Source organism: Anomalospiza imberbis, chromosome 23 (genome assembly GCF_031753505.1).
Source record: "Anomalospiza imberbis isolate Cuckoo-Finch-1a 21T00152 chromosome 23, ASM3175350v1, whole genome shotgun sequence".
In the NCBI taxonomy this organism is placed as follows: Eukaryota; Metazoa; Chordata; class Aves; order Passeriformes; family Viduidae; genus Anomalospiza; species Anomalospiza imberbis.
The window spans coordinates 5,955,136-5,978,847 of record NC_089703.1 but is presented as its reverse complement, the minus strand read 5'-3'; the positions used below and the strand labels follow the sequence as shown (position 1 = coordinate 5,978,847).

At 44.1% G+C, this 23,712-nt stretch overlaps 1 protein-coding gene across 1 annotated transcript in view; it reads left to right on the top strand.

Annotated features, from left to right (window-relative positions):
- Nucleotides 1-15,441, top strand: part of MIB2 (MIB E3 ubiquitin protein ligase 2) — a 47,691-nt gene extending 32,250 nt beyond the window's left edge. Inside the window, exons 11-19 of the mRNA XM_068171767.1 lie at nt 1,786-1,934; nt 3,467-3,623; nt 4,623-4,777; nt 5,284-5,410; nt 7,350-7,580; nt 11,057-11,235; nt 12,558-12,742; nt 13,418-13,483; nt 15,181-15,441. Coding sequence (XP_068027868.1) covers nt 1,786-1,934; nt 3,467-3,623; nt 4,623-4,777; nt 5,284-5,410; nt 7,350-7,580; nt 11,057-11,235; nt 12,558-12,742; nt 13,418-13,483; nt 15,181-15,422 — 1,491 coding nt within the window. The 3' untranslated portion in view covers nt 15,423-15,441. The remainder of the gene's footprint in view (nt 1-1,785; nt 1,935-3,466; nt 3,624-4,622; nt 4,778-5,283; nt 5,411-7,349; nt 7,581-11,056; nt 11,236-12,557; nt 12,743-13,417; nt 13,484-15,180) is intronic.
- The last annotated feature ends 8,271 nt before the right edge of the window (nt 15,442-23,712 follow it).

Here is a 23,712-nt window from a genome sequence, read left to right as displayed (position 1 = left end):
AAATGGTTATTTTTCCTTTGTTTCTGCTCTTTAAAACATCATCATAAAATTTTGTAGTCAAGCAGGGAAAAGAATGTGAGGAAAGCAATAGATTTGTCAGGCTAAGTGGTATCTCCTAACAGTTGGAATATTATTTTGCTGCAATTTAGGATTAAATCCACAAGTTAAATGTGCATATTTTATGCCTCTAGTTTGTGGCAATAAATCTGAACTGAATTCCTTACAGCACCTTTCCCAAGCTGGCTTTTCCCAGATTTCCTGTGTGGCCACTGCAGCTGTAGAATGAGGAGGAAAGGGGTTTATCTATAGGAAAACAGGAGCAGAAATCAGAGCATCTGCTGGAAAAGAAAGGCAGGGCTTGTGTATGGCTGTGCCTGTCCTTAGAGGACCTTGTAAAATCACATTGTTGGAATCAGGAGGGAGAAAAGCTGCCCAGATCTGTGCAGTGTCTTATCTCATGTCTGACTGGAGCAGGGAGCTGGGCTGGACTCACTGCTGGACAATTTCTGTGCTTGCAGAGTGCCAAACTGTCAGGATCACATCCCCTGAAACCTCCTTCAGGGAGGGGCTTGGGGTTTAGGAACAGGGCAAAAAAAAAAAAAAAAAAAAAACAACCAAAAAACCAAACCACCAATGTCTTTCAGTAGTGTGTGCTTGAAAACCATGGGTAACAAAAAGAGGTTTTGCTGGGGGTGTGGGGCTGTGACCCAGGATCAGCTCTGAAGGAACTCCTGTGAAGCTGATTTAGTGGTTATTTGTCTGGTATTTATTACACTTCTTTATTTATAAATTTAAGTTTATAAATAAATTTCAGTTTATAAATCAACTTCTGGGGATGGGAAGGAGACACAAATACCTGCAGTTCTCAGATTGATCCCAGATAGGAAAGTCCCAAGAGTAAGGAATCCATGATATGATCAGTTATTCTTATTAGACTTCTATTTCTACTCTGATATTTGTATTAATAAATTAGCTATTTCTGTTTGGGTCTTACAGAGAGATCAGGCTGGATTTGAGGCTGACTTAGAGCAAGTTGGAATTGCTTGGCAGGGTTTTTCCAGCTTATCAGTGCTGTCTGCCTGGTGTAAAAGGAAGAACAGCAGTGACCTCTAATTCCTCTTTGCCCAAAGGACTCGCCCATCGTTTTGAGCCTATCCAGGGAAGTGCTGCCTCTCCTGTGCTCTGACTGCTGCAGGGATAAAACCTGGGTTAATAACTTGTTCTCCTTGCCAATCTGCTGAGGTTTTGTGCCTCCTTCTCCTCTCCTTAGCCTCCACTGCTTCGCCTTTTTTTTTTTTTTTTTAACCTCTTGTTCTTAAGTGCCTTTAATTCTCCAAAATTCTCACTGCAGCACTTGAGCCCTGAGATGTCCCCTGCAGCCATTGCACCCACTGAAGTCCCTGCAGCAGCACAGCACAGCAGGGGCTTGGCACCTCCAGAGCCTTATGCAAAGCTAATTTGATTTCCTCACACATTTTCCTCTCGGGAAGGGAATTGTTGGCAGAGGGATCAAGGAGTGTTGTGCTCTCAGGCACAGAGCAATTTGGCAGCAGGGCTCTGCAATTACAGAGCTTCCAGCTCTGTTCTCTCACTTCTCCCCTCTTGACTAAACGTGCTGCCCCCTTCCCCTTCCAGAATGTTCTGGGACAAGCTCAGCTGGGAGCTGCTGGCCAGCAGAGGAGCCAGCAGGGCACGGACCCTGTGGGATTTCTGGGCTGTTCCCACCCTGCTCCGGGCACAGGACGAGGTCATCCCTAATTTTCTGTGTCTCTGCCCTTCCCAAAGGTCGATGCCAAGAACCAGGGCAGGACTGCCCTGCAAATTGCCTCTTACCAGGGGCACCTGGAGGTGGTGAAGACGCTGCTGCAGGCTCATGCCAACGTCGACCTGCGTGACGACGAGGGGGACACGGCGCTGCACTACGCAGCCTTTGGGTAGGACGCCTCCCCTCCTGCTGAACCTGGTGGAAAACCTCTGTCCTACATCCAAATGGATCCAAATGGATCTCTCATCCTTCACTCTGTGTCAAGGATGTGTGCCTGGTGGGAGCTTTTCTCTGGTTTTCATGTTGGGAATTAGCCTTTGAGCTTCAGCCCACAGGAGGATTTCTTCTTCTACAGCAGCATCCTTCTTTGCGGAAGGATTTCTGTCATGCTTGAGATGGTCACTGTACAAAGCAACACTCCATTTTCAGAAGGCTTCAAACCCATTTTTATTCTAGCATGCATGCTTTTTATACATTCTTACAAAACTCCTAAGTTTACTCGTTGGTCACAAGAGACAAACCAAGTGCTCACTGGAGCAGGCAGCTGCAGGTTTCTCTTCTTTATCCTTCTTTTTTTCTTGGTTTCCATGTCAATGACCTTGGTAGAAAATTCTTCTAGGGGTTAACATGGATCCTCTTCTCAAACTTCTCTCTGGCTCACAGAAGTCACTGTAAAACCTCTTCCACAGATTTCTATCTAGCACAGGATTTCTTAGCACAAGAATTTCTTATCCTTCACAGCTGGTTCAGTTTCCATGCTAGGAATTTTCTGGGGGAATCAGAAAAAAAAAATTGATAAGAAGGTTTTAGTGATGAAATTTTTTTCAAGGGGATGGAGGAGGGAATGTGTTGGATTGAGATCAGTGTGTCTGGTTGGTTTCTCTAAGTTTGTGTTTTCCAGAGCAAGATGGGATTTTGAGTTGTATCATCAGTTAGCAGGGAAAAATTCATCCTTAAGAGTGGGAATTCCTGTTGGTTTAGAGCAGAGAGCACAAATTAGGAAGGTTTTGTGGGGTTTTATGTTGGAAACCTGCTTACTTTTAGACTTTCTGTGCTGACAGGCACTGACCCCCCAAGAGAACACTGCATTTGACCTGAGGCTGTAAAAAAAGCTTTCAAAATTAAATTATAAAACTAAAATTATGAGTGTGTAGTTTAAATAGAAGTGTGTAATATCACATAGTGGAAAACTTAAAGTTTTAGAATATAGTAATATATATAAAGCAAAATAGAAGTTTTAAAGCAGAAACTAATCCTTCTTCACCTTCTTCATGAGTTTAAGTAGTATTGTATAATTAGATTTTAAAAATCCACATTACAAGCCACAAGTAGTTAGTTATTAAGTTAAAAGTAAAAATAATTTAAGTATCATTTCTTAATTAGTTTATCCTTAAAAAACCTTATAAAGAAAGAAATGCAACACCATTTTTTAGTTTATTACAGTACTGTAGAACTCAAAGTTTTTAAAACTGTAATATAGATAAAAACTAATAAACATCTGAATCCAAACAAGAAATGCCATCTCACACATTTCATCCCCACCCTAACAATAAAAAAATAAAACACAGCAGTTTTTTTAACACTGACAGGAAGCGAGGTGGGGCTGAGAGGATACAAAACCTGATTTCTGTTGCTTTGCAAAGAGAAAGAATTGACTGGAATTACTCAAATCTGGTTTTTTTTTCCCTTGCTTTAAACCAGGAACCAAGCTGAAGTTGCCCGTGTGCTGCTGGCCAAGGGGGCCAGTGCAGACCTGCTGAACAATGCCAAGTGCACAGCCCTGTACGTCGCTGTCAGCCAAGGCTTCACCGAGGTGGTGAGAGCCCTCTGTGAGCTCAGCTGTGATGTCAACCTCCCAGTAAGTTTGGGATTGCAGGCATTTGGGGCAGGGAGGTGTTGGAGGGTTTTTTGAGGGTTTTTTGGGTTTTTTTTTTGAAGTGGGGAGGTGCTTCTTTGTGAGAAAAATTTGATTTACAGCCTCGAGAGAAGCTTTGATTCATGTAAAAATACACAAACATTAAGCAGAAAAATCATAAACTTATGTTTCTATAGTTGTAAGTAAGAATATACCTTAAGAAGCTGTCTTGATAAAACAGTTTATCATGTAAAAGTGTAGTTATATAAAATAAGCTAAAAATTTAGAAGTTATAATAGAAACATATATATTGACATGAGACAGAAACCCATTAGATAAAAGTATCCACAGTGCAACAAAATTAAGGTAATAAGTTAGAAAAACAGAATAAACCTTGTAACAACTATCTATTAGGTTAAAAAATTATAAATTATCTTATGACAAAGAAATTGTGACTACTCTTAAGCTATAGCCAACTGCTTACTCCCTTAAAATCTCACAACCTCTGAGACTAATGTTTATCTAAAAGATAAATTGTTCTTAGCCCAAAAGTAGTCCCATCCCTTCATTATTAACAACAATAATATACTTCTTCATGTCTCACACCACCTGTGGCTTTGTAAAATTCAAATTTGTCCTTTGAAAAGCACTGGGAAATATTCCTGAATTTCAGTACCCTGAAATTCCAGCTTTGAGTCTGCCCCTTCTTCTTCATCACATCAGCATTTTCTGCTGGGCTCAGGCTTTCAGAGAGAGCTGAGCTGCTGTTCCTGTGTGCTGTGGCCACACTTCTGTTCCCAGGAACAAGATTTTTAACCTTTTTAAGGCAGGCAGTGAGGGTGACTTGGACCCAGCCCATTGTTAGGGTTTATTGTGTGCTGGTGGGGCTGTTCTGTGCTGGGTCAGTCCCTCAGAGCTGCTAGGAGTTTCAGCAGCTCTCAGGGGGTTTCCCTGGCGTTTCTGAGGCTGGTAACCTGGGTTTGCTTTGGTCTCCACGTGTAGGATTCCCAGGGAGACACCCCCCTGCATTATGCTATCACCCTGGACTACAAAGCCGTGATTGAGATTCTCACTGAAGTTCCCAACATCGATTTCACGGTCCAGAACTGTCAAGGCTTCAACCTGCTCCACTATTCTGCCCTGAAAGGCAACAAGCTGTAAGTCACCTTGCTTTTTTTCCATTTTGATGCCTTTTGCAGATGTTAATTTGTGCTGGCTGGCTAAGAAGGTGGCAGATGTGGTTCTGGGTAGCTGGTTAAACATTTCTTGGGTTTGGATATGGTTGGATAGGGTTGTTGGCCTCCTTCAGGCCTTCACAGGAACCTCCTGCCTGCTTTTCCCATCTTTCCCATGCTTCCCTAGGCTGGGAGGTCTCTCTGTTTCTGGACAGTCTCAGATGTTTGGGTCTTAGTAAAGCCTGGGAGCCTCTGGAACTCCTCCAAAGATAAATCTCATTATTTTCAAAGCAATGTGGCTTTTCCCTACTTTTTTAAAGATGACTGAGGGCTTTTGTTGTATTTTTGTAATTCAGTTTGTGGGTTTAAGGGACTGCTCTTCATTGCTGGTGTCAGAACCACCTGGTAAAACATGGACATTGCTAACTCCTGAGCAGGAGAAGCAGAAATTCATCCTTCCGTCTTTAATAACCTCTCCAACTCTGTAGAGCCATAAAGAAGATTCTGGCCAGGGCTCGGCAGCTGGTAGACTCCAAAAAGGAAGATGGATTCACTGCCCTGCACCTTGCTGCTCTCAATAACCACATGGAAGTGGCAGAAATTCTCATCAAAGAGGTAAGAAATAACTCAAAACCAAAATCAAGAGAACCTGTCCCACTCCCAAGCCTCGCGTTTCCCACCCACTCCTGAGTGAGCACTGATAAACCCTGGTTTCCCTTTTCTGTTTTAAATAACAAGCAGATTTAACTTCCTTATCAGAGTGAATTCAAATCTCCAGTGCCAAGCCAGGTGTAGTGAGGAGATGGAGCAAGAAAACTTCCATGCTTTATCTGGTATTAATTATAAAGGATTTGGAACAAAAGAAGTTAGGAAACTGCCTGTTCCCTACTTAAATGTGTACTTGGCTTGAAAGAGGATTGGACAGTTTGTAGAAAATATTTGTAGAAATGTTTGTAAAAATGATGCAGCAAATATAAAGCAATATGTCAGTTCTGGAAATGCATATGTCTGAAACTCTCTAAATATTTATTTGTATGATTATTCACTGTAATTAAGTCCATGCAAAAGTAATTGAGTCAGACAAATGCTGTATGCTTTAGTTTATTTTGCTGCTCAGTGGTAACAGAGCTTTCCTGGTAGTGGCATTTCTGTTTTGCAATGCTGTTTTTTGACCCCGTGGGTGTCTTGTCTGTTGGGATGTCCCTGTTCCTTTGAAGAGCTGGCATTATTTGCCAGGCTGAAAAACAGGGATTGGCATTCCTGGGGGGTTTTCCTGTGGCACTGGCAGGGAGGAGAGAAGGGTGTCTTGGCTAAGAACAAAATGGGTTGGAACTGGAACGTTCATGGAGGTGTGTGGGAAATGGATTTGTAGGGAATTCTGCAAGCCTGACAGAAGGCTCACACATCTGTATGCAAACCTTGAGATAAGAAATGCTGATTTAGAAATGCCATGGAACAGGACAGACATTGCTGAGAGAGAAATGGAGCCAGAAACAAGTTTCAAAGGATGGCCTTGCAGATAAGGATTAGATACTTTGGAGAAAAGGAACTATGAAAGATGCACTGGAGGAGGAGCCACGATGGGTAATTTGAGGTTAATAACTTTAAGGCATTTACAGCACGGTGTGGCTAAAGCTGAGAGGCCAAGAAACACTTAGAATGTATTGTAATTACACAGAGTCACAGAATCCCACCTTGGAAGAGACCTTCAAGACCATCGAGTCCAGCCCAGCCCCAACACCTCAACTCAACCCTGGCACCCAGTGCCACATCCAGGCTTTGTTAAACACACCCAGGGATGGTGACTGCACCACCTCCCCGGGCAGGCCATTCCAGAACTTTATCACCCTTCCTGTAAAAAACTTTTTCCTAATATCCTAATACAGGAAATAGTTGGCTTCTGATTGTGGTGGTGTGAATGATAACATCTGTATTGTCTCACCCTTCACATGAGACTGAAAATGGAATAAAAGTTTTCCAAACACCTCTCAGCTGCCCCATCTCTGGGTCAGAAAAGGGTGTTATATAAATAACAAATAACAGTTTGTTACTGTCCTTGTGAGGAGCAGACAGCTCAGCTAGACTCAGCAAAGTCAAAGTGGGATTTGGGAGCTGCCAGGCCCCACACTCCCAGCTGTGCAGCCGCATCTCCCCGTGACGCAATCCCTGCTCTTCCAGGGTCCCACGAGGGGTAATTTTAGATTATTTGACTTTAAAGCTCCTACTACATGGTATAACTAACACTAATAAGGAAAAAACCACTTACAGTGTATTGTAATTAGGAAATAGTTGGCATGGCATGAATTATAACATCTGTATTGTCTCACCCTTCTCATGAGACTGAGAATGGAATAAAGGTTTTCCAAACACCTCTAGTAACCCCATCCCTGGGTCAGAAAAGGGATTGCTATTCTCTGACAAATTGGTGCTCCTTGTGAGGGGCAGACAGCTCAGCTAGACTCAGCAAAGGCAAAGTGGGATTTGGGAGCTGCCAGGCCCCACACTCCCAGCTGTGCAGCCGCATCTCCCCGTGACGCAATCCCTGCTCTTCCAGGGGCGCTGCGACCTGAACGTGAAGAACAGCCGGAAGCAGAGCCCGCTGCACCTGGCAGTGATCCAGGGCCACGTGGGCATGGTGCAGCTGCTGGTGAGCCAGGGCAGCGACGTCAACGCCGAGGACGAGGATGGCGACACGGCCATGCACATGGCCCTGGAGCGCCAGCAGCTCATGGCCCTGGCCCTGGAGAAGAGGGACGGGGAGATGGGAGCGTCCCTCCTGGCCAAGGTCAGCAGAACTCCAGCAGGGAAGTGTATATTGTATATGTTATATATGTAATATAACCTATTTTATATATGTTTGGATGTCACAGAATGTGGTGTATGTAATATATGTATGATTTTTGTGTATATGTATATATACACACCGAATGTATATATATACAGATTTTATATATATACAGATACAGAATAGAAGATGATATAAGATAGAAGATGATATAAGATAGAAGATGATATAAGATAGAAGATGATATAAGATAGAAGATGATATAAGATAGAAGATGATATAAGATAGAAGATGATATAAGATAGAAGATGATATAAGATAGAAGATGATATAAGATAGAAGATGATATAAGATAGAAGATGATATAAGATAGAAGATGATATAAGATAGAAGATGATATAAGATAGAAGATGATATAAGATAGAAGATGATATAAGATAGAAGATGATATAAGATAGAAGATGATATAAGATAGAAGATGATATAAGATAGAAGATGATATAAGATAGAAGATGATATAAGATAGAAGATGATATAAGATAGAAGATGATATAAGATAGAAGATGATATAAGATAGAAGATGATATAAGATAGAAGATGATATAAGATAGAAGATAAAAAAGATGATATAAGATATGAGTATATATATAAATATATATATACTCATATCTTATATCATAATAAATAATACAATATTATGTTTTATATATATACTCTATATCTTATATCTTATATCTTATCTTATATATGATATATAATATATATAATATATAGAAGATATAATATATAAGATATAGTATATAATATATAATACTATATTATATATAATATATATATACAGAATGAAGTATATATAATATATATAACCTCTATTATATGCATTTATATATTACAGAATGTGGTGTTTCAGTGAATTTTGTGGGTATTATATGTGATATATGTAATATATTAGATATGCTATCATATTATATATGATATATAATATATATGTTAATCTAGAATATAGAATCTATATATATCTATATTAAAATATATATACTATAAATATACATTATTTTATATATTTTAATATATATTGAAATATATATTAATCTATAATATATATGATCTATATTATATATATTTATCTATATTAAAATATTTTATATATACTATAAATATATATTATAATATATAATATTTATTTTTAAATATATAAAAATATATATTAATGTATAATATAATCTATATTATAGATATTTTATATATGAGTATATACAATACATATATATATTATATATAATAATATTTTATATTATTTTATATTACATTGTTATTATATTAATATATATTACTAATTTTATTAATTATATTAATGTTGTATTTAGAAATATATTGGTTTTTTGTGTGTGGTGCAGGTGTATTTTAATATCTGCAGGTTGTGGGGTCTGAGGGGGTGAAGGAAGGCAGGGGAGCCCAAGGTTCCCCTCCAGTTCCTTCATCCAGTCCAAGGGGGAGCATGGGAAGCAGCCTTGCTCCAGGGAAAGCAGGAATAAATCCTGAATTTATAGCCTGGGACTCCACATAGTCAGACAACAGCTCAGAGCCGTCTCTGATATTTTTACCAGCACTGTGCACTTCTTCCTGACATGGGAAAGGTCATGAGTCCAGAGCCAGGAGGCTCCTGGGTTGAATTTGTGCCCCAGAACCACAGAAATTCATGGAAAATTTGAGGAGAGCTGCCCCAGACACCCCAGATGTGCAGCAGGGAGAGAGGGAGCAGCCTGGAGGAGGAGGGGGCGGCTGTTATAAAGCCTCAACTGGATTTCTCTGTGCTGCTCTGTATCCATGAATATAAAGATCCAGAAATCACTGCAGGATGGGCCAAAGGTGCAGGGATCATTTAATTCACTTGAAAATCCAGCATAGATTTAAAAATTGTTATTATTATTGTTGTTGTTTTTGGTTGGTTGTTTTTGTTATATGGTAATAATTGTATTGTTTATTATTATTAAAGTCTATATTATTATTTTTTATTATTTTATATATTATTGTTTTATTGTTTTATTATATTTCATTATTTTATTATTCATTATTAATGTATTGTGGTGGGTTTTTTTGGTGTTGTTTTTTTGGGGTTTTTTTGGGGGTTTTTTTGTTTTGTTTTTTTGGGGGTTTTTTTGTTTTTTTTTTTTTTAATCATTAGAATAAGTGCAACCACCCATTCCTCTTTTTTAGCTGTTGGTGCTTGGGAAAGCCCAGTGCATTGCTCTTCCGTCCTGCTCCTTACCAAAGCACCAGGAGATGATGGCTCAAGTGCAGGGCCACAGTCCTGGAAGTCCTACAGAGGGACCTGTGCCTGTCATTCCCAGTATTATTTACAGTGACACCATCTCTAAATGCTGTAGATTCCTTCCCATCTAATTTTACTTGCCCTGACTGACCCACTCTGGCTGTTCAAGTCAGTGGAATATGTGACTTGACTTCAAATTATTTGGGATCATGCTCATCAAAATTTGGCTCTTGAAGTAACTTCAAATTCTTTGGGATCATGCTCATCAAAATTTGGCTCTTGAAGTAGCTGTCACGTCAGGCCCTGCAGCAGCAGCTGCTCTGCAGTTCTGTGGGGCCTCCAGCTTCTCCCTTCTCACAGCCCGGAGAGGTGAATGCCCATTTCTCTGATCTGCAGGGATCAGCACCAGGTAGGGTCACTCTGAGGCAGTGTAAGATTTGAGCCCATCATTTACATAAAGGCAAAACCCCATTATTTACATAAAGGATATTTACATATCCTTCTCACAGCCTGGAGAGGTGAATGCCCATTTCTCTGATCTGCAGGGATCAGCACCAGGTAGGGTCACTCTGAGGCAATGTAAGATTTGAGCCCATCATTTACATAAAGGCAAAAACCCATTATTTATGTAAAGGATATTTACATATCCTTCTCACAGCCCGGAGAGGTGAATGCCCATTTCTCTGCTCTGCAGGGATCAGCACCAGGTAGGGTCACTCTGAGGCAATGTAAGATTTGAGCCCATCATTTACATAAAGGCAAAAACCCATTATTTATGTAAAGGATATTTACATATCCTTCTCACAGCCTGGAGAGGTGAATGCCCATTTCTCTGATCTGCAGGGATCAGCACCAGGTAGGGTCACTCTGAGGCAGTGTAAGATTTGAGCCCATCATTTACATAAAGGCAAAACCCCATTATTTACATAAAGGATATTTACATATCCTTCTCACAGCCCGGAGAGGTGAATGCCCATTTCTCTGCTCTGCAGGGATCAGCACCAGGTAGGGTCACTCTGAGGCAGTGTAAGATTTGAGCCCATCATTTACATAAAGGCGAAAAGAACCTCTGTGTGCTTTCAGAAAGTTGCACTTCCAAGTCTTAAATACAAGGTTTAAGACTTTATTTAGATTTTGATGCAAGTCAGAGCAGAGGATCAGAAGCTTCTTCTGTTGACAGAGTGTTTTTCTCAATTTCTTTTAGCTGCAGGCTTCTGGCTTCCTGGGAAATGTGGAGCTGAATGTTGGGACTGCCATTGCCTGCTACTTAGCACAAGAAGGAGCAGATATTAATTATGCAAATCATCGGGGAAAGTCTCCTTTGGACCTCATCACAGATGGAAGAATCATCCAGATCGTCAAAGACTTCTCACAGAAATTCAGGTAAGCCTCAGGAAACCCTTGCAAACCAGAGTTTCCCCCAGCCCTGGTGTCTCTGGGGCTGCTCCAGGAGGGATGGAGAATCTCTGAGACCCTCTGGATGTCACCCTGAGCACGTCCTGTTTGTTCTGAGGGTGTGTGCTGAGTTTGGAAGGGTTGGGAAAAGCAGATTAATGAGGCCTTGGCAATCTGAGGAGTCTCTGAGGCCACTAAGAGCAACTTTGCAGAGCAATCCTGGCTTCTGTTTTGTTTCCATCTGATCCCCACTGACAGATATTTAAAGAGAGCACAAGGAGGGTGGGCACCAAAACCCCCAGGATCTATTCCAGGGCTAGATAAAGGCTTGTTTTGAAGCTGATAAGAGAATTAGCTGAGAATAATGCCAAAAGGAGAGTATGGCAAGTCAGAGCTGGCTCTGTCTGGGGTTCTGAGCAGCATCTGTTTGGATTTGGGCTTTGCAAACATGAAAGCAGAGTTCTGTTTGATCTGAGGGCACAGAGTCTGTGCTGTTCTGCTGGAGGAGGACCCCCCCAGCAGTGCTCATTGGCCACTGCAAATAATGGGTGAAAAAAGCCTTCCACAGGAGTTCTCTCAGTGTTGGACTGAGTTTTTTTGCTTAAAAAATGTCATTTCTGTCAGGCTGACATTTCTCGTTTTTATTATTGTCTCATTATTATTGTTATTATCTGCTTTCAGCAGACGATTGTGCTGTTACCTTCCTGTGACCTCCAAAATAGCAGTTTCAGCTTGTGTAAATGGATTTAAATTAGAGATCCCTGCTCTTTTCCTTTCTTTTTTTTGGGCAGAACTGGTCAGGATCCCAGCTGAGATTGTCCCAGCAGGGCAGGGAAGGTTCCCAGGTTTATCTCCCTGAGCCTGTGCTGCTCTGTGGGGTAACCCAGGGATAACTCAGTGTTACCTGTGGGAAATGCATTTGTAGTAAATTCTTAAAACATAACAGAAAGTTGACATAGTATGTATGTAAATATCTATATGTGAATTTTGAGATAAGAAATTATCTTATTATTTAAGAAGAAATTATCTCATTTAATGATCTTAAATGATCTTGCTTTAGAAATGTTGCACAATAGGACAGACATTGTTAAGAGAGAAATTGAATTAGGAACAAGTTCTAAAGGATATCTTCACAAAAAAAGATCAAATACTTTTCAGAAATAGAACAATGAAAGATGAAATAAAAGCTTTTAAGACACCTCTCAGTTACCCCATCTCTGGGTCAGAAAAAGGCTTAATCTGACATTACCCAGTGCTGAAGGAGCTTGTGGCTCACGTTTCTCACATTTCCTGCTGGCTGCTGCCTGCAGGGATCAGCAGGTTTCTTCTGAGAGCTCAACCATCACCTGCAGCCTTCGCCGTGTGCACACCACGCCCAACACCATGACCAACCTCAGTGTCTCCAGCGTGGCAGTGCCCACAGAGTGCCTGGTCTGCTCAGAGCTGGCCTTGCTCATCCATTTCTTCCCGTGCCAGCACAGTATTGTGTGTGAAGGTGAGTCCACACTGGGTTTGTTTTCCCCTGTTTTTTTTTTTTTTCATGGTTTTCTTCCCAGCCTCCCTCCTTGCCCTGTCAGAAATCCAGCCTTGCTCAGACACAGAGCTTTTGTGCTGTTTGTGTCCTGAAGCAACCCCAGCGTGATTTCAGCATCTCAAGACAGCCAAAGTTATCTCTGGAAAACACAGAATGTTCTGCCCACCTGCTGCTTGGGGCTGCAGGCAGCTTTGTCAGGCTTAGAGATGCCTGGGTAATTCAGAGGGAAAGCCAGTGCTTTCAGTGGCTGTCAGTGCTTTATCCCCCAGAAACCTCCTGAGAAGGATTTCCCTCTCCTCTGGCTTTCCTAACTCTTCATTCTTCAGGATTTCAGCTGATTTAAGGGCAGCCTGCTCACACACAGGGAGTTTGCTCAGAACTCTGTGCCAGAGCTTCATCCTCTTCCCCCAGAGCTGCAGCAGCTGCAGGGGCACAGAGCAGGGAGGATTTAAAGGTGGTGTGTTTGCTGCTGACCTGGGAAAGATGAAATAAAAGAGCAGGGCACAGCTCAGAAAGCAGGAGTGACCTCATTACATGCAGGAGCAATCCCTTAATCACCCAGGGAGGCCTCAGGTTGTTCAAATCTGATCTTCCTCAGTCTGCTGTGGGTTTAATTCTCATCTCTTCTTGTGGCAGAATGCTCCAGGAGGATGAAGAAATGCATCAAATGTCAAGTGACAATAACCAAAAAGCTGAAACAAGGTATGTCCTGGCTGTTCCTGCTGCTCAGGGCTGTGGGGAGGGTCCTGCACAGGCACCAGTGATTTTCAGTGAAATAACAGAGTTCATTTATTTTGGCTTTTTTTTTTTTTTTTTTTTTTTTTTTTTTTTGTGTGTGTGTGTGTCTGTTGCATCATCCAACTTTAGAGAGGAAAAAAAGTGGATTTTAATAGATTTGCTCAGGTGTCCTAAGCCAAGCTCAAGCTGCATAGACAGGACAGGACATTTAAGGGAGCTTTACCTGGGCCTGGCTTATTTGGTGTATTGAAAGCAGTCAGGTTTCACATGGGGTGATTTAACAGTGAAAATTCATGAGGGAGGGAAAATTACACCTTGTGCAAGCCTTGCTTCTCCCCTGGCTGAGAAATCAGTGTCTGTGCAGGGCTGGCATGACCCAGCTATGCAGAAATCTCGGAGCTGGAGTATTTCAGTAAAGGTTTTCAGCCCTGATTTGTCTCCTGTCCACACTTCCCAGTGTCAGCACGAGCTGGGATGTCAGCAGGGCAGCAGCAGGGTTTGCTTTTGCCAAGGCATTGATGCAAGTTGCCACTGGAGCCTTTTCCAGAGTGGTTGTGAGGGCTGGGATCACTCTAAGGCACGGGAGGATTTATTTGCATGTCCTGCTGCTTGTGACTGAGCACTGTGGGCTTTTTTTTGGAGTCAGGCTCCAGCCTTGTGACTGGATGCCTGGAAAAAAAGCAGGAATCAGTCCCATGGCATTGGACATGCACAGCTGGCAGAGCCAGAGCTCCTCTTTGCAGCTCCATCATGCCAAAAATACCACTTTTGACCCGACAGTGGACAAGAGCATTTGTCTTTGCTGCAGACTGGCAGCAAAATAATGATGGGTATTCCAAAGAAGACATTTGCAGGCAAATTTCCAGTGGAGGAGGAACGTCAAGGTCTCTGAAATACCAGCAGGATTTCCCTGGCAGTGATGTCTTCAGTGCTTGCCTTTGACAAACTCCTTGTCCCCAAGGACTGGATTTGAAACACTTCTTGCACCACTGATGTGCAGCTAATTCCAGAATTAGGAATCTGCAGTGAAATATAAATCAGTGACTCAGGAGCAGAAGATGAGCAGTGAGAGCTGCATTGAGAATATTTACCCAAGCTCCAGTTATGCAGGATTTGGGATTCTTTCATTGCACAGAGTCAACCAAATGACTCTTATTTATGTAAAACTCTTCATTTATATAAATGAAAACGGCTTCATTTATGTAAAACTCAACGCAGGTGCTCAGATGGTTTCTTCTTGTTTGACCATGTGTGTCCTGAAAGACACACACACATTTCTTAGGCAGAAGTTGGAGTCCCAGGTGTGACCAGGAGGCTGAGAGAACACAGTGCCCTGTAAGGATTCCTGGATTAGTGGGGCAGAATATCACAACCAACTTGGAATATTTGCACTTGAAGTGAGCAGCATGTTCCAGAGCACCAGGGCAGGAATCTCAGGCAGGATTTACAGAAAACCCAAACCACCAAACCATCCCAAACACATACAAAACCACTGAGCAAGTAAAAAAAAAAAAAAACAAAACAAAGAAGCATCACCCCAAGGATTTTTACTTGATCCCTGGCTGAGGCTGAGTGCAGAGAGGGCAGTGTGAGTGGGATGCTGCTGGGAGGGGCAGAAAGGGGGGGTTAATTGGTTAATTAACGCTGAGCTCTGCCCACAGACAGCACGGAGGTGGAGTGCAGCCCCAGCTCGGAGTGCACGGAGCAGAGGAAGCTGATGGAGGAGCTGCAGAGCCGCTACCGGCAGATGGAGGAGAGGATCACCTGCCCCATCTGCATCGACGACCAGATCAAGCTGGTGTTCCAGTGCGGGCACGGCTCGTGCCCAGACTGCAGCACGGCCCTGACCGTGTGCCCCATCTGCCGCCAGGCCATCCGGGAGAGGATCCACATCTTCGTCTGAGGCCGCTGCTCTGCCCCGGCCCGCAGTGCGTCAGGGGCTTGGCTCCCTGGGAAAGCGAGGGAAGCACAGAAGGGATGTGCCCGGGGAGGAGGAGGAGGAAGAGGAGTCCCCTCTGGGGTGTCCCAGGAAAGGGACAGCCCCTCTCTCAGCTGTGCTGCTCATCCACCGCCACCACCGGACTGACCACGCTTCCAGAGCTGAGCTGGGCACATCCTGGAGTGTCCCAGAGCTGAGCTGGGCACATCCTGGAGTGTCCCAAAGCTGGGCAGATCCTGGGATGTCCCAGAGCTGAGCTGGGCAGATCCTGGGATGTCCCAGAGCTGAGCTGGGCAGATCCTGGGGTGTCCCAGAGCTGGGCAGATCCTGGGGTGTCCCAGAGCTGAGCTGGACAGATCCTGGGGTGTCCCAGAGCTGAGCTGGGCACATCCTGGAGTGTCCCAGAGCTGAGCAGATCCTGGGATGTCCCAGAGCTGAGCTGGGCAGATCCTGGGGTGTCCCAGAGCTGGACAGATCCTGGGGTGTCCCAGAGCTGAGCTGGGCACATCCTGGAGTGTCCCAGAGCTGAGCTGGGCAGATCCTGGGGTGTCCCAGAGCTGAGCTGGGCAGATCCTGGGGTGTCCCAGAGCTGAGCTGGGCACATCCTGGGGTGTCCCAGAGCTGGGCACATCCTGGGGTGTCCCAGAGCTGGGCACATCCTGGGGTGTCCCAGAGCTGAGCTGGGCAGATCCTGGGGTGTCCCAGAGCTGAGCTGGGCAGATCCTGGGGTGTCCCAGAGCTGAGCAGATCCTGGGGTGTCCCAGAGCTGGACAGATCCTGGGGTGTCCCAGAGCTGGAGAGATCCTGGGGTGTCCCAGAGCTGGGCAGATCCTGGGGTGTCCCAGAGCTGGACAGATCCTGGGGTGTCCCAGAGGCATCCAGGAGTGCTCGCAGCTCCCCCTCAGCTCCGAGGAGATGCTGGGATCAGCTCTCCCGGGTGCCAGGCCCAGGGAGGTGATGTCCCCACAGAGCCCTGGGGCTCAGCAGCGGCAGAGCTGGATGTCAGGAGTCCTAACGACAGAGCGTGTGCCTTAGAGAAAAAGTAGTGAACACTGACTGGAGAAAATCTGTTACAACAAATGTTTCTGACCTCTAAGTGACACTCTTCTTCTTCTTCTTCTTCTTCTTCTTCTTCTTCCATATTTTGTTATTTTTTTTGGCAGAGCCGTGTGTTCAGAGACTCCTGAGCTTTCTATCCATAATGCCAAAGGCAGGTGTTAAATACTCCAATCAAAGTGTAAAGAAAATAAATAGTAAATAATTAAGATATGAGGGGGAGGAGGAGGGAAAAAAAAAAGGGACTTCATTTTTGTTTCTTTGTTTTGCAGCAAAACTTAATAAAATAAAAATATATATTTTCCTGAGCATTAAAAATGAATGTACAAACAGTAGCTGTATTGTTTTCCAGCTGAGTGGAGAATTATTACCCACTCAGTCATCCTGTGAAGTAAATTTTGGTGGAAGTGTGGCTGTTTGTTTGGGGTCTGGTGATACAGTGATGCCCAAACCTCCTGTTTGTTACGTAATGGAAGCAATATTTAAACAAACAAAACAAAAAATCCAGTGTTCCTCTACTCCCTTTGTTCATTAGCAAAGAGGTGGCAAATCTTCTAAAGGAATGTTGAGCTGTGTAGAATGTGTGGTGGTTATGGGAGTATTTCTTATTTATAACCCTGTGGTGTATTGAGAAAGTTATTTCACCAACTCTTGACTTCTAGAGATAATATTTATCCAAATATTCACTTCAGTTTGTTATAGTTTCAATAGATTTTTTTTAATCTGTGAAAATGGGTCAGATTTAACCCCTAAATTATTTGTTTGGCTCCTGCTTGACACCCAAATAACCTAAAGCTGAATTTCAGAATCAGCTTTGGTGTAAAAATCAGAGGTGCAGATTCTCATTATGTCCTAGAAATCCATGCTGATGGGAATCCCTTTGGAATAATCCAGAAATTTCCCCAAAATCTTTGCTGGGACAGCAAAACAAAAGTACTCAAAAGTACAAATCTGAGCCAACTTTATCCTGCCAAAGCTGCTTTTATTAACCATTTTTGCTGCAAGGGAATAATTTTGCAGAATATTCATTACCCCAGCCCAATGCTAAGCTTTTTTTTTTTTTAATAATTTATTCAGAAGCATCTCCATATGAAGGATATTTCCCCATGTGTTGTATTTGTGCTGGCACCAGAAGAGAGGGGACAGAGGTGACAAAATGTTCAATATCTGTCATGTGAGTCTCATCTCTTTTTCCAAAGGTGTCCTTTTATTCAAGAAAAACAACATGGAGCCTCTGCTTATTTTTTTACAAATGGTTTCTTTGGGTGCTGAATGAAGAGAGGCTTCCAAGTGATTATTTTCCCTGAAGGAAAAAACCCCCCAAAAATGAAGGAAGAGTGCAGCCTTTGACTACCAAGCTGTGCAGTTGTTGCAGAAAACTGGAATTGGTATTTTTTTTTTTTTAATTTCCTGGATAAATGAAAAGAGATTTGGAAGGGAAGGAAGAGCTCCCTCAATTTTATGTTTTATCTTTTTTAAATTCTTTATTAAATTCAGGAGGTGGCAGAAGGCAGCAGGTGCCCCTTTGTGCCAAGAATGTTTTTGGCAAACTTTGCCCCCCATGCCAGGCTCAGCTCAGGCTTTGGAAAAGGGAAGAAAATTCTGTTTTATCTTCCCTGATGAACCTGAATGAAATCTGCTGAGAGATCCTGGGACAGGAGAGCTGGGGGAAGATTTCCTTCCCCTTTTTGCCCTTTTCTGCCCTTTTGCTGTTGGATTCCTTGTTGGCTTTTGGATTCCTTGCTGGCTTTTGGATTCCTTGCTGGTTTTTGGATTCCTTGCTGGGTTTTTGGATTCCTTGCTGGGTTTTTGGATTCCTTGCTGGTTTTTGGATTCCTTGCTGGTTTTTGGATTCCTTGCTGGTTTTTGGATTCCTTGCTGGGTTTTTGGATTCCTTGCTGGGTTTTTGGATTCCTTGTTGGGTTTTTGGATTCCTTGTTGGGTTTTTGGATTCCTTGTTGGGGTTTTGGATTCCTTGTTGGGGTTTTGGATTCCTTGCTGGGTTTTTGGATTCCTTGCTGGGTTTTTGGATTCCTTGCTGGGTTTTTGGATTCCTTGCTGGGTTTTTGGATTCCTTGCTGGGTTTTTGGATTCCTTGCTGGCTTTTGGATTCCTTGCTGGTTATAGAACAGGGAAGCTGTTCCTGCTGCTGCAGACGGGGATGGAGGTGCCAGAGCAGTGGGAAATGCTCTTTTAAAGGCAAATATCATCATTTGTTAATTGGGGTGGGTAATGAGCAGCTTTCTGCTCCATGTTTGTGACCAGCTGCTCTCCCAAAAAGCAGATCTGGATGAGTCCTCTGCAAAGGAGCTCCTGGGGCTTCTGCCATCTCCTGGGTGCAGCTCTGGGCCTCAGCTATTCCCAGCTTTTTTTGGTGTACAGCTTCAATTTTAACATTTCAGCTCACCTCCGACTTGGTACAAAAGGTTTCTAAACCTTTTGCTTTGGATGTGTGGCCAAAACTTTGTATTTTACAGACAATGTGAGACTGAGGTAGAAAAGAGAGGGAGATTTTTTTCTTGCAAAGCAGAGTCAGGTGAAGAACCCATCTCTCCTTTAAGTTCCCGCTAATCTGTGCTGCCCCCAGGATTTCCAGAGGATTGGTCCACCCACAAATGGATTATTAATATTAAATTACTTATAGTATTTAAATTGTATTAAATTAATTATAATTATATAAAATTAATTATATTAAAACAATTGTAATATTAAATTATTGGTACATCAATTATAATATTCAAAATAAGTTATTAATACATCCCACCAGAGAAATTATTCTTACATCAATTATAATATTAAAAATAAGTTATTAATACATCCCACCAGAGAGCAGAGACCAAAAATATCCCCACCCAGGGGAGCAGTTCTTAGTTCACTGTGGATTCACTTTGTTATCTGTGTTTTGGGAAACCTTTTTCCCTCATTTCATCCCCAAATTTCTGCTCTCAGGTCAGGACTGCAGTGCTGAGCTGGGTCAGGCCAGTGCAGCACTTCTGTGAGCAGCAGCTCAAGCTGACAGTTAAGCAAAATATTCCTTTTTCTGTGCCAGCTGGAGCTGTTTGCAGCTCATTTGTTATTCAGCAGAGCATGGATTTTTCTAGGAACATCAGCAGATGCTGATCACGAGGGGCTGCAGGGGAGAAAGTGGGAGAATTCTCCTTAGGCCCCAAACATTCCTGTTCTGCCCCTCCCTGGGGAGCACTGCTCCCTCTTCCAGCACACAAATCCTTTTTTTTAGCCCGTGACCCACAGAAAAAGCACAATTTTTCAGGGCCATTCCCACGGGAACCACGCAGGGATGTTGGGTTGTTGGTTTTGTTTTCCTTTCCCCCCAAACTGGGAGCTGAAGAGTGAAATCTGTTAAAGGAAGGGCTGTGTGAGAGTTTCCTGATTCCTTTCTCGTGGGCCCAGGAGGGGCTGCTCCCTGGTAAACCACATCCCTGCAGATGAAATCCGGTTCCTGCTGCCTTGAGCCATCAGATTTTGGGTCCTTCTCCTTTCCCCAGCTCCGTGCAGAATTCCCAAGTGACCACAGGGGAAGCTGATGGGGGTGTTCTGGTCCAGTGCTGAATAATTGGCTCTTATCCCTGAATAAACAGAGATTTCATGAGAGGTGAGGTTCCTTTGGGACAGTCAGAGATCCCCACTCCCAGCACTGATGGTTCCTCTCTTTGGAGCATCTCTCAGCACGGGTTTTGCTGTAATATTTGTTGTCATAGATGGTTTTTGTGTTATTCTGGGGACTGGGATGAAGCAGTGCCAGTGTCCTGAGAAATGGGGCAGAGTTACTGGAAATTTTGCTGAAAATAACATTTCATGAACAAAGGAAAGGAGAGAAATGCTCAAAAGAATCCATAGAGGTTAAAAAAAATGTAGTTTTGAGCTGAAGGCAGCCCTGGGGAAGGGAGCCATGTGTTGTGTGTTATGCACAGCCCTGCTTTAAACCAAACATTTCAGCAGCAGAGTGGAAAGAGCAAAGCTGAGCTGGTGGAACGAGGGGAGTGCATCCTGTTGTGCACATGATCCCGTGCTTTATGTTCTCCACAGCCTCTCCTCGCCCTTGGTGGGTTTTGTGCACCATTCCTTCCCTGCTGACACTGCTTGGAGCTCCCCAGAGCTGGGGATGCGCATCCCTGGCTTGGAAAATCCCTGCAAAGCTCCTTAGAAAGGAGAAGCCAGGGGAGACAGAGCAGAGTCAGTTCTGTGCCTGGCCTGCTCCCCTCTCCCCGATGCACCACGTGGATTCCCTCGGTGTCATGAGTTCCACTGCTCTGAGACGCAAACCAGCGCCAGGAATGTTTCTGCTGCCCAAATATAGTCGGGATGACAGATCCTGCCCGGAGTCCAACCCAAATATCCGCGCTCCAGAACCTCCCAGGCTCAGCAGAGCTCCAGCAGCAGCTGCTTGGTGAGGTGTGGGGAGCGTTCCCAGCAGTGTCAGCGAGGCTTCTGTGCCCTGGTGGCTTCAGAGCAGCAGGGATTTCATCAGGAGCGTTGCTGGTGTGCACAGCAAGGATTTCCTGAGGCTCCCTGGGCTCCGCCAGCTGCAGCTGGGAGTGCTGAGTCCTCTCCTCAGCTGACTCTCATTGCCCTAAAAACCGAGCTTTGTCTTGGCCTCAGTGCTCAGCTGGTTTCTCAGCAAATATTTGCCTTGAACTTTAATCATTTTGGAAGCTCTCTGCAGCCAGGGGTTTGGTGGGGTTGGATGCTCTGGATTTCCCTGTAGATGGGCACAGTGCATGTAGGGAGAGAAAGCAAAGTGCTTTCCAAGAAACCCTGCTCTCCCTTCTGATCCTCCCAGGGATAACCTGACAGGGCAGCAGGATCCTAAAATGTCCCAGAGGCTGTGAATCAGCTCTGCAGCCCAAGGTTCCCATTCAGCCAGCACAAGATAAGACAGATCGTGTGCAGCACGGTCTCTTCCCATTCAGAATCCGTCTGTGACTCATGGAAAAGGGTTTTCTTGGCTGTGCTAACCCTTAGTGGCTGCATGGAGAAGTATTCAGGAGCAGTGAGGTCCTAAAAATGGACTTTACTAAAGCTCTGTGCACTCAGCTGTGCTGAGATGTATTTCACAAAAAATTTTACATTATGAAGGAAATTCTTGGCCCCCTCAGGCTGTGCTTGTGTGAGTCCCCAGTCAATCTCTGCTTAAAATTTGGGTTCTTCTGCTCCCCTTCACAAAAATGAGTGAGTGCCACAAAAATAAGGCACTGCGTGGGTGCTTGGAGGGTTCCAGGTCCTGCCAGATTCCACATGGACCTCGGGCAAATCTCACCTGCCCAGTGCTGGGTCCAAGCCTGTCCATGGTGCAGGACAAAGCCCTGCCCTAGGTCGGGGTTAAACTGCAGGAGGAGCGGAGGGTGTGCAGTGCATGAGCTAAAATCTCCCTCCAGCACTGCTGAGTCCTCCTGGCTCTGGGAGAGGCACTTAAAGCTGTTCCGTGACTGAAACTCAATGTTCTTCCAGCTCTGGGTTTGATAACAGTATTTTTCTTTCAAGCCAGTGCTGCCTCACTGGAGAAGAGCTCTTGGCTGGAGGTCTGGAGCCCCATTTCAAGGCAGGTTTTTCCTTCAAGACTCCCCTCTCCATCAGCCTTTTTTCTGTTCTCCTCTGCAGGCCCTGGAAGAAACTTTGAGCATTCGGGCACTTGAGGAGGCAAAGATCAGTTGAGTTTCTCCCTTGGTGCTGTGATTGCAGCTCAGAGCACAAACAGGGCTGAATTTGCATCCCTTAGGAGCTCCAAATGCAGGATTTGTTCAGAGCCAGGCACAGACACGTTCCTTCTGCCAGCTGGGGAAGGAGGAAGCATCCCTAGAAAGCTGCAGCAAGCAGCTGAGGGCAGCCAATTCCACAGGAGGGAGAGCTCTGGACCCTGGGTTTCTGCTCTTCCTCCTGCTCCCAGCTTCCCTCTGTGATTCTCTCCATTCTTTCCTTGCCTGTTACTCCCTATCCTGTCCTTTTCCCGGGATCTGAACCACTGCTGCACTTTGTGGTAGGTTTTTTTTGTGGTTTTTTTTTTTTCTTTCTGAGAATTGAACAGGAAAATGTTCATGAAATTGTACACCCAGACTCAGTGGCCTTATTTATCCTGAGTTGTTTAAAAGCTCCAGGCCAGCTTGAGGCTGAAAATATATGAAACTAATAAAACATTGCAGGCTTGATTATGAACTAGGGTGGAAAAAATTCCAATTAAAGCATTTTTCATTATTAAAATTTCAAGGCTTTTCTGAAACCTTTCGACTGCCTCAGATGCCCCCAAGGAATTGTTACATGACCTTCCCCCTCCCTGGCATTTGCTGGTGGAACTGGGAGCCTGCAGGATTCCTTTTCCCCTGAGAGGGCAGAACCTCAGGATGAGACAGAAAAGTGCAGCTGTCTCTGAAAGCCCGAGAATTTCTCCGTGAGCTTTTTCAAAAAGTCCTGAATGGATTCGTGTCTGGAGATGCCTCAAAGACAAACCCCTCCAAGCCAATCTTTGGGACCCACACCCAGCGCGGCAGAAAATACTCCAAAGCCCAAGCACAGCAGGAACTCGCAGCTCCCCTGCCAGGTTTGCTGGAAGAGGGGCTGCTGTTTGCTTTTGTGTGGCTTTGTCAACTCCCCGAGCAGTTTCCCAAGCAGAGAGCCCGGCCTGCTCTCCCAGCATCTCATTTTTCACCCTGAGGACAGCCGGTGACAAGTGACGTGGAGCATCCCCAGTGACACATTCCAAGGAGCTGATGCTGCCCTGCTGGATTCCTTTTGCTGCCCTCTCCCCCGGTTTTCTTTGGGGTATTGTTTTTTTCATTACATGAAGCTGATAACTGCAGATTTGCCCTCTGTTGCTCACACAGTTAAAGAGGAGAGTTCATGTCCACCCCAGCTTGTTTCACTTTGCTGCTGTTCCTCCGCCAGCCCAAATTTCAGCTGCAGTAACACGATCCCACTTGGCAGAGCCTGGGAGAATCTTTGGCACATTGGAAAGAGGCTTAATGTAAAGTCTACTTTTTTTTTCCTCCTCTCTTTTTTTTTTTTTTTTAATTTTTTTTCTCAGAGCTTTTTGAAACTCCCCTGGTTGTGCACAGCTCTGGCAGCAGCTGCAGGGCTGCTCACAAACGCTCCAAATGTGAGCTCAAGGATCACAAATGCGTTCGGTGCAGGGAATGTCTTGAGTGCCTGTCCCAAAAAAATCCTCCAAAAACCCCTCAAGAACGAC